General features: G+C 45.5%; 1 protein-coding gene across 1 annotated transcript; it reads left to right on the forward strand.

Annotated features, from left to right (window-relative positions):
* Positions 1 to 2,008: 2,008 nt before the first annotated feature.
* On the forward strand, positions 2,009 to 8,728 carry bcl6aa (BCL6A transcription repressor a). The gene is made up of 9 exons (XM_018757236.2): positions 2,009 to 2,050; positions 4,715 to 4,886; positions 5,083 to 5,304; positions 5,414 to 6,385; positions 6,634 to 6,809; positions 7,226 to 7,393; positions 7,493 to 7,623; positions 7,749 to 7,886; positions 8,101 to 8,728. Exons 1-9 carry the CDS (start codon positions 2,020 to 2,022, stop codon positions 8,242 to 8,244), a joined length of 2,154 nt encoding a protein of 717 aa, XP_018612752.1. The 5' UTR covers positions 2,009 to 2,019; the 3' UTR covers positions 8,245 to 8,728.
* Positions 8,729 to 11,046: the final 2,318 nt, after the last annotated feature.

Here is an 11,046-nt window from a genome sequence, read left to right on the forward strand (position 1 = left end):
ATCTTATTTCAATAAAAATAGCATTACTAATTATTTGATTTTAAAATTCATGAGATGCTGTGTCTCTGCTACAGAACATTGTGGCTATAATAATAAGAAGAAGAAGAATTTGAGGGACCATCCTACAGCGTTCTCTTCTTGCTCAAAGACTGTATTTTAAATTTTCTCCTTCATGTCACTGATGGCAAACAGACTAGTTGAACTGCAGTGACAAAAACGAGAAAAACTTGTCGCCGCGTGTGCATTTTACACAAAGTGTCTTTAAATGTGAACACCTGCTGAACACAAACATGTGAATATACGTTTCGCAAGACAGTTTTATAAAACACACACACACACACACAGATGGTCCGTAAACTCCAATTACTAAAGTGTCCGTGTCACTGAGCGCTGTCTGTGGCAATCGCGGGAAGGTCAAGTGTCACATTGTTTCAAATCTGGCCTCGATTTTCATTTCATCCGCGATTAGTAACATGATGATGTACTACTTTTCATCGCTTCGTTCGACTGCGCTACTTCGTGGCCCCTGTGTAAAGAGCTCACGCACAGAGTAAAAGACACCTTTTCAGGGAAAACAAAGTCCGAGTGCAGGTGAGGTGGGACCCAGTGCGGCCAGAGCGCGCGCACCTTGGACACGGGGTGACTGAACAGAAGAGCTCGCGGCTGACATCATGTCACCGACTTGTTCCTCACTTCCCTTGAGCGCCTTTTCGTCCCTCCACCCCCCCGATTACGTGCCTTAAACTTTAAGGCTGTGTGTGTGACTGACTGTTTCACGGGTTTCGGGTTTATAGAAACATTGCAAACTTAACATAAAAATTGTGAAAATAACACACCCTCTACATTAAGGCATCAGTGCGGTAATAAGCAATTTTATTACCCGGGACAAGCAAGAAAACACACACAGCATAATGAAAGTACAAGGTAACGTTTTGAAATTCACACACACAGTACACACACACACTCCACGAGATATGTCCCCCGATATAACTACTACGCATTAAAAATGAACTCACTGGACTGGTCCTATCAATACTTTTAAGCTATATTAAAGTTCTCCGCTAATCTAATGTCTGTATAATATAAAGTAAAAAGATGAACACTAACACTTCAGTTAGCGTCGTAGTCTCCGTAGCAAAAATGCAGAAAAACCGAGCAACGTCAAATAATACACAGCTATTACTATTAGATTTATCATTCGGGTGTCAGCAATGAAACGCGTTTACCATTTTAGCCCACACTCAGAAGTGAGTGAGCGATCACATCACATGCAGCTTTTCAGATACAACTAAAAGCCCAGAGGGGCAGCAGAATGAACCGAAGCATGAACTGAATATTATAATATGACAATTAACGCACCAGCCTCTACAATTTTTCTGCGCAAACTCCGAACAAACCCAGTCGACGGCGGCCCACAGATCCAGAGCAATGCAGAGGAAAAAAAAATAAGAAAAAAAAGGACAAAATGTACACATACACTGAAAAAGCAAAAATAATAACAACAAAAATAGAAACAGATTTCGAGACGGATGCGTTCCGCTTGTCCGTGTGACCGCGCGCCCGCGCCCTGCCACCTTCGCGACAGCACGAAGCATCGGACGCGCAGCGCGTGCGCGCGCGCTTTATGTCACCGTATAGCTAATCACTTCTGAGAAAAATGCGAGGCCGGCCTCTCGGGCGCGTGGCTGCGTACAGCAGGCAGCCCGACCACGTGACCGTCTGCGTCCGGAGGAGTCCACTGCGTAAGGGGACATTGGCCCGCAAGTCGCCAGTATTTTTCTTCAAATATTCGCAAAACGTCTAGTTTTCACATGACAAAGAGTTGCGATTTTTAGTAACGTTACATGTACAAATCAAGTCGTACCGAAATCTCGAAAAAGGTTTCTTCTGTAAATCGGCAAAGAAGCGGCACACAGAAAGAGCTCTCACCCCTGGTCTACGGAAATGGTACAGTCCGGAGCTCAAATTCCGAGAATTGAGCTCTCCTGATTCTTAGAACTGGGGTTCTTAGAAGTGGTGATGCAAGAAGTTTCTAGGAAAGCCCTACCAGGTGATTTTTTTTTACTATTTCTTTTTCAACCAATTGTTTGGCGCGAATGTGTGCTTTTTTTCGGCCGGCGGACGGTTTAGCTAGAATGTGGCTGTTTTCTGGCTGTTCTGTCTGTTGTAAAAGTGGACGTATGGGTTTTATGGGTCTTTTGGGGCAGCTGACTGCGCAGTGCGAACGCGAAGTGTCCGGGCTGGTGACAGTGGAGCTGCGGCTGCGGCTGCTCAGCTGCGCACACGGTGTGCGGCAGCAGCTCGCCACGACTCTCCGAATGTAATCGCTCTGCGAGCTGAGCCACCGGAGAGCTCTGCACGCGGCCGTGCGGAGTCACTGCTCGCCGTGTCTCCGAAAAGGGCCGTGGAAGTTGTTGTGGGGCCACCTGTGCGTGGCCGGTACTCCGGGCACACACACTGCACTGGGCTGGTTGGTGTGTCGGGCTCCGCGTGCCTGCATGTCGTGGAGCCTCCACAACATGATTACGTGTTCTCTTGCGCTGTCATGAGAGCCTTTTTTTTTTTTTTTCCTTAAAAATTATATTTTATTATTACTCGCTTTCGATGGCTCGTTCTTTCACCGCTGTCATGAGCGCAACTGTTTTTCTGTCACCTCCATAAACACGACTGCGAGCGCTGCGTATTTCGTGGAAATGTACGCTGTGACTGTTAGAATTAGATGTAACTTTGCAACACCCAGTCGTCATCACCTGCTTAATAGCTTCTAAATATATATAAAATGGCTATAGTATAAAGTGGCGCACTTGTCCGCGTTTTGTCTCTTTGTTCGGAACTTCTGGTGTTCGAAATGCGGTTTCCATTTTTATCTGCCGTCGCCGGTTATCAAAGCACCGACTGCGAACATGTGAACTTCGTTCTATAAAAACCTCGTTTGTAGTTGCGTTGCACGCCGAGAAGCTCGCTGCGTGTGCGCGCGCGATATTTGGAGGACAGTTGTATAATACTGTCTGAGTAAATAATGGTTTTAGCGTTTCTTGGCCGAGGCGCGAGCATTAGCTGGACGCAGGGAAATCTCCACACACCTTATCGTCTTGCACTGTTTACCATGGTTGGGGGGGGGGACAAAACAAAATTCAATGATGTGGTGGAAGTGCTTATGCGAATAAACCTAAAATAACGACTGGGTTCCCTTTGATACCTTGACAGTTACTTGACTTGTGGCGTCGGCAAGTTCGCGAGAGCCGGCGGTGTTTAGTTTTTGAACTAATTTTTTTGGATACCTTGCTTTGCGATTTATGTCTGGGGCGTTCAGTTCTGCCTCTACCCTAAGTACCAGGGTAAATAATGGAGCAAGTACTTTTGATCGGCAAGGCGCGATGTCCCCTAGCGCGGGCGCTTTTTTTGCGTGCCCTCCGCCTCTTCAAACCCTACATTCGAATAGTTGGTGTTCTGTTGCAGCCGGCGTCGCGTTACGCTGTGCGTGTGTGGAAACAGCACGGGTCAGCCCACTCGTCCGAGTGAGCCTCGAGCGAGCGATCGACCCGTTTTTCTGCCATGGCGAGAAAGGGAAGAGCGTGTGCGGAGCGTGTGCGCTCTGTGAAACCCGACTCCGAGTGCTGCGCGCCGAGGAAACAGAATGTACGATATGCGAGAAATGCGCGACGGGCCGAGAGGCGTGGGCTCCGCTAGTGGGGCAGCAGAAAAGAGCGAGGCAAATCATCGCAGTAAATGCAGAAACGCTCGCTGTTCGTATGTATGTGTGTATGTGTACGCGCACCCACAATGAGTGCAGGACTAGAGCGGAGCGCGGCCAACGTCATGCACGCAGAAACGTGCGCGACTCTGTGCTGAACACACGGCACGGAAAAATAAGTGCGCCGTTTTTTTTTCACACGGTCAAGTCGCGCAGCCTGTGCGCGTGCCGCTACGAGACGCTTTTTCGTACCCGCAGACTGAGTCCCGCACGAACCACCGTCCTCCCGAGCGCTCGTTCGTGCCGCTCCGTGTTCCGGCGCCAGTTGGTGATTCCGCCCGTTATTTTGCGGGCGCAGAAGGTGCGCTCTAGTGCGAGTTAAATCAAATGCGTCTCCCCATATGTATAGGGCTCGGTGTCACTTATGGACTCTGTGTTTGGCTGAGTGTTATTTCCCCGAGGTATCGGGGGCAGACGAGCCTAGAAGTAGCGCTGGACTTGCGGCGTGCGCTATTTCCAGTCGTGTAGCGCCCCCTAGAGGCCAGAGCGAAAGGCAACGGAAAGTTCATCTGGGTTAAATATGTCGGCGGACTTGGGAAGAACGTTAAAAGGGAGACGCGTAGCGACATGGAACTTATTCGGAGAGTGTTGCACAAGCCCTGTCGGAGCTCACTCTCGTACTGAAAAGCGCTTTCGTGACGTTTATCGAATAACTCCTGTAAGGAGAACTTACAGTAGATGCCTGGAAATCCCACTAAATACATCAAATGTGGACTGTTACTTGCACTGCATGACATTGTAACTGGTAGAGTAAAACAAATCAGACTGGAAATAAAGCAAATGGGGAGGATGAGGGGAGAATAACTGCTCTGGAAGTTCACTATTTGAAGAGGAAATAAGTGCAGCTGCATTAAGCTTTTCTCTCTTTTTTTTTTTTTTTTTTTTTTTTTTATAAGTCTTTGTTTTTCTCCAGCCCCAACCAAAGAGTTATGTAAATTGTAGTATTGTTTCTTTTTTTAGGTCTCAACAAAATGGCATGTGCAGCAGACAGCTGCATTCAGTTTACACGCCATGCAAGTGATGTTCTGCTCAACTTGAACCGACTGCGGAGCAGGGATATCTTAACTGATGTCACCATTCTGGTGAACAGACAGCAGTTTCGAGCTCACAAAACAGTCTTAATGGCTTGCAGGTAATGTAGTAATCGTCTAGGGACAACGCTGCAATCCTCAGTGATTCACAGCATTGCTTGCATAGCACAAAAGTGCTTACAAAGTTGCATGACAGCAATCTAATGATAAAAGTCCAAGATAAAATACTTGCTGCTAGTTACAGACCGCTGCTGTAAACTCAGTGCTTAATGTGACTTTTTTTTTCTCCTCTCGCAGTGGGCTTTTTTACACCATATTTACTGACTCCCACAAATGCAACCTGAATGCCATTAGCCTAGACCCTAAGATGGATCCTGAAGGTTTTGCCATTCTGCTGGAGTTCATGTACACCTCTCGGCTGACTCTGAAAGAAAATCTTATCGTGGCGGTCATGAATACAGCCATTTACTTGCAGATGGACCATGTTGTTGACACTTGCAACAGGTTCATAAAGTCCAGGTAAGAAGAGAAGAGAAGGGGACAATCCCTTTGTTTCCCCTCTTAGTGAGGAAAATAATCTGAGTTCTTTAAACCCAAGCATATCTGTCTTTGTTCTTTTGCCCCACAGTGACTCCTCAGCCAAGCTCACGAGAGAAGAGTTTTTGGTCAGCCCTTTGCTGTTAACTCAGGATGCCCATGCATACAGAACCCATGAAATGGAGAGTCTGCCCTCGCGAACATCCTCTTTCAGGGATGGGAGGGCCTACAGTTCTAGCGTGTTCAACGGCGTTAGTCCTCCCAGCAGTTCTTATCTCTACGGCCAATTCCCAGTCCACGGATTCCCTTTTCCACTCGGAAAGCTGACGGACGCCAAAAGCCCTTTGACGGACTTCTCTAAAGGCGGAGCAATGCACCACAAATTGTGTTTCGCATCCGATGACACTGCTCTGACGGAGCACGTCAGGGCTAGTGCTACTATGTGCCACATGGCATCCTACCCTCCCAGGGAGGCGGCGGCAGCGGCCGCAGCAGAAGATGAGGTTAGGAAGGAGAACCTCAGCGGCATCCACCACTCTGTGGGGCCTGGCTTCCGGAAGCACTGTTTCCCAGGGCTGGGTCAAGAGCAGAGGGAGGGTGGCAAGGAGCACCCCCCATTGGGGATGGAGGACCTGGGCCACCAGCACTACTCCCTGGGGATCTCCTCCAGTGGCCGCAAGAGCCTGATGAGCAGTCCGCAGAGCCCCCTCAAGTCTGACTGCCAGCCCAACTCGCCCACAGAGTCCAGCAGCAGCAAGAATGCCGCCTTGTCCCAGACAGCGCCCTCGCCGCCCCTGTCCTCCCAGGGCACGCAGGACCCCAAGGCCCGCAACTGGAAAAAGTACAAGTTCATTGTGCTCAACTCTGCCAACCAAGCGCCCAAAGAGGGAGAAGGGGGCTCTCGCGGCCCTGGCACGCGCTCTCCGCAGTCCCTCGGATCACCGGCCTACCTCCAGCCTGGTGATTCGGAACACCCTGATGTTCACGCAGCCCCCAAAATCAGCGAGCAAGGGGAGGACCTTCCTGTACCACAGGCCAGCCGTCTTAACACCATCATCAACAGGTAAACTCAAGTATACAAAAGCACTGTCGTGTGACTCCATCTATGAATCAGGATAGCCCTTGACTGCTCCATAAAAGTATAACTTTTTCCTCCCCCTTTAAAATCGAGTAGTGTGTGATAAAGGCCTATGCAGACCTTTACCATGACTATATTCTTGAATGGCTGTGCACCTAAAGGACAGAAGTGTGGCGTATTTTACGCGATTCTTGCAGTGTGGCCTTTCAACAGCGTCTGCCTTGTGTCCTCAGAGCCATGGAAAGAACATCAAATGACGGCGGCCAAGCGTCTCAATACATCAACCACCTGAAGTGCTCATCTTGTGGCTCCCAGTCCCCGCAGCACTCGATGTGCTCCAACACTCCCAGCTCGCAGCTGGGGGAGGAAATGCCGGAACCCAATTCTGAGTACTCCGACTTCAGCTGTGGTAAGGGCAGATGGCTTTTACATGTTGGGTGCTAAGGAGTATGCATTATTGAAGGTGTGACACATGTAATCGTGGGAGTTTATTTTTAAGATGTTGGGTTGTAGATGTGGAAAAGATTCTGCGATTAAAGGGACTGCCCCTTCCTTGTGACATGGCAAGGGTATTAAGAATGTTGGGGAGGTATGGGTGGCTCGTGTAGCGCTCTCGCCTTGTAGCACGCTCGCACGGAGGGTTCACGCATTCGTTTTATTTCTCACCCCTTCCTTTGAGGAAAGCGTTAATTGTTCGTCAGAAAGGTTGATGTTACACTCCTGCAACCATATCTAATAACTGCAGAACGCCGAGTTGTATAATTGAAAGACCGTACAAGGGTTGCATACATGCCAAACTGACATGTCTTGTGGCTTTACTTGCAGAAAACGGTACCTTTTTCTGTAACGAATGCGACTCAAAGTTTGCGGAAGATGATGCTCTGAAACGACACATGCTTCAGGTCCACAGTGACAAGCCATACAAGTGTGACCGCTGCCAGGCAGCATTCCGTTACAAGGGGAACCTCGCCAGCCACAAAACGGTTCACACAGGTAAACTGAGCTGGCTGCCCATCTGGGTCGGTTTGTGTCCTGGTATCTGGAGTGTTCTGAGGGTCTCGCTGAGGGTCTTTTCGCATCTCACATTTCCAGGAGAGAAGCCGTATCGCTGTAACATCTGTGGTGCTCAGTTCAACAGGCCTGCTAACCTCAAGACACACACCCGCATTCACTCAGGAGAAAAGCCATACAAGTGTGAGACGTGTGGTGCCCGCTTTGTACAGGTGAGGAGGACCGAGACCCAACACCACACACCTTTGCCCCGCTGCTTTAAACGTATTTGTACTGGCGAGTCTGGCAAACACGAGGCTCTGCTCTTGAAGACCCAATGAATATTGGTGTTGTGCAGGTGGCCCACCTCCGTGCTCACGTGTTGATCCATACGGGAGAGAAACCATACCCCTGCGAGATTTGTGGGACACGCTTTCGTCACTTGCAGACTCTCAAGAGCCATCTGCGCATACACACAGGAGAAAAGCCCTATCATGTAAGTAAAGGCATGCAAGAGTAACTAATACGTGGTTCAGTTGTCATCGTATTTGTATGCTTTGGTTGAACAAAGGAAAACGGGTATTTCAGTGAAGTCATGTGCTGCTCAGCTCCAAGGAGGCTGCTATACTTCATGGAACAACTGTTGTAAATGAAAGTGAAGGTCAGCGTTGAATCAGACCTCTTCTAAAAATGAATTTGTTTGGTTTCAGTGTGAGAAATGCAATTTGCACTTTCGCCACAAGAGTCAGTTGAGACTGCACCTTCGGCAAAAGCACGGCGCCATCACCAACACCAAGGTTCAGTACCGTGTGTCCGCTACAGAGCGACCTGCTGATGTGACAAAGGCCTGTTGAGGAGGAGCCTGACATCGTACGGTTGTCCACAAGTGTAGCGACACACTGAGCAAGAGAAACTGGGGCAGTCTATGCCGTTCTAAACGGGTTTCCTTTACATGTGAAAGTTGAACCACATGCGGTCAATCAGTCACTTTATGTAGTTGTATTTATAAGCTTTGAAGTATATAATGCTTTATTTTCTTGAGGAGAAAACAGATGGAATGTAAATCCAATTTTTGAAAATATGGTATTTTATATCAAAGAACATACTTTTCTGAAAGTATTTAGGCAACTTTGAAGGGTGGTATATTTTAAGATAATGGTATTTCTGGCAAGGGTGTCTAAAATTTATCTATAAATTTTCTATATAGATATACCATATAGAACTGCTTCTTGTGTGGAAGTGAAAGTGACAGGCTCCTGAAACATTTTGCTGTCTTTTTTTGTTTTTAATTTGGAATGGGAATGAGTGCTGCTTACTGAAGAAACAAAGTGGAAAACATGCTTGAGGCCAGTGACTGTTGCCAGTGCTAATCTTGAGATGGACAGTTGCTTAAATATCGTGACAATGATATGTCAGACTGATCTCTGCTGGCAGAGCCAATCTGAAAATATGAAAACATGTACTTTAAGGTACTCCTTCAGTTTGACAAAGCAGATATTTTGCTTCAAATCTTTGTACAGAAATGTGATTTGTCTCTGGCAAGTGAAGGTTTACAGTTGTCCTTGTATTAGCTCTGCTAGAAGGTTGATATTGTTCCAATGTCTGTACATACACTGTGTCCTCAATGTGCCTTTCTCTGTGGCGACTGAATTCTTTGCCCATTCAGCCCAGTTAAATGAAGGTACAGTGCTAGGGCTCCTGATCCCTCCCCCCCACCCCTGTTTCTATGAAATTTGTTTTGCTCAGAACATTCAAAATGCAAACTTATCAGTGCTTGTGCTCTAAAGCTTCAATATTCCTAACAGAACTGCATTAAGTTTATATTGTAAAGTATAGATGTATGAATGTAAAAGTATTTTCATTTTGCTGGAGAGAAGAGCTGGGCAATGACAGTTCATATGTATGATACGAATACACAGTGTTGCCTCCACTCCTATGGGAATTTTAAATTTCCCATAGCAACTATAATATCTTTATACATTTACTAATAGCTGCACGTATTTAGTAAATGCTGTCAAGAAGTCTGCAGCCGGGAGTGGAAATGCAATGGTGTGATCTCAAAATAAGTGTTTCCTACCGCACTTTCCCCTCCCTCAAGGATATAAATTGATATCCTAACTGGCTGCTTAAAGTACTTTCCTTTGTCTTTGGCACATTTTGCAGGCAGCCAGTTAATAAGTCTTGTGTATTAATACAGAAACCCAACTTTATACTTTAATAATGTTGTCCAGGCAAACGAAAGCAGACTCCATAAAGTGATAATTTAACCTGTACATTTCACATTAAAAAGCTACATTAACATCGAAAGAGAAAGAGCTTGTTTGTGTGTAACATTTTACACAAGGACTTCCCAAAGGATATTATTTGATGAGAGGGTCTGGTAAAATCAAAAACGTTCTGATTTCTTAAAAATGCAAGTCTACATTGCTCAGGTCTTCTTGCCTCCAATGGTATATTTATGTCAAATCACCCATAGTGACTGTTTTTGTACATCACATATGTTAATAGCGATATGGATCAAATTTCTTTCTGTACCTCAACTGTTACCTCTTCAAACTGAGCAAACAAAGGTGATGTCACCACAAAACATCTGTCTGTGTAGGTATGTGCTACATGTAGCAATCTATCACAATATTTAACTTTTTGGTCCCAGTATTCTTGCCTCACTTTCAAGAGGCTACATTTCTTCTGTTCTACCCTGCTTCAGATTAAATTTACTATAAAAATCATATCCTCAAATCTATTCTGTAATATGTTTGTTCATGTATAAAGCTGGCTTGCATGCTGCTTTCTAAAATTTGTATTAATGCAAGTCTAGTACCTTACACTATTCAGTGACCTGTGAGCAAATAGTTTGACTTACAAAGGCTATTAAAGAAACCAGAAAACAAGTGGCTTTTATAAATAGATCGGCTCCACTGAGCGAGCGTCTAAGATTAACGCTTCGGTATCGTTCAACGCAAAAGTGATGCAACTCTGAAACTATTGCAAGAAATAACCCCTATGGCAATCATTTTATTACTTCCACATTATTTTACTCTTTTTCTATGTTGGTATTTTAACTGTGTTTGTATATAATATCTGTGAAAGTGGAAAAAAAAAAAATGCACCTGTCCCACTATGCCCCTCGTGTTGTGGAGCATCGGTTTGCTCAGATGTTGTGCCGATATTGTGCAGAATGTCTAATGCCAATTATCCTGTACATTGTAGTTACATTTAAACTGCCCTTTTTCTAAGTTTTTCCCCCTTTTTTTAAATATAGATTTTCAACTATATCTGTAAAAAGAGCACTGTTCAGGGAGATAAACGTTTTTGTACATTTACGCATGACTTTCCATTAATTTCATGAAAAAAGAACAAATGTATGACTAAATGTATGAATAATTTTAAAGTTTCTGTCAGTGTTGTGATAGCAACAAGTTCTGTAAAAGAGAAGTTCTTATAATAAAGTTTGTTGAAAATTTCAGCGCTGCTTATACTACAGTGTATGTACCTTTAGAACTAGAAAATATCCCTAAATATGACTTCAAACAAGAAAAAGACACTAAAATACTGCAAGCATTTAAGAATTAAAGACTGGCATAGGTAGTAATAAGGGCAAGTGAAATAGGGCATGTTTGTAAGTATCTTGAGTAAGGTTAGAAGCTATAATGGTT

This window comes from Scleropages formosus, chromosome 8 (genome assembly GCF_900964775.1).
Source record: "Scleropages formosus chromosome 8, fSclFor1.1, whole genome shotgun sequence".
NCBI lineage: Eukaryota > Metazoa > Chordata > Actinopteri > Osteoglossiformes > Osteoglossidae > Scleropages > Scleropages formosus.

Excerpts from the sequence above, each read along its gene's own strand:
- bcl6aa (XM_018757236.2), top strand. The coding sequence starts at position 2,020 with ATGCAAGAAGTTTCTAGGAAAGCCCTACCAG. Across the intron at positions 7,624-7,748 it reads GTGGTGCCCGCTTTGTACAG|GTGGCCCACCTCCGTGCTCA; the intron begins GTGAGGAGGACC and ends GGTGTTGTGCAG. Across the intron at positions 7,887-8,100 it reads CAGGAGAAAAGCCCTATCAT|TGTGAGAAATGCAATTTGCA; the intron begins GTAAGTAAAGGC and ends GTTTGGTTTCAG.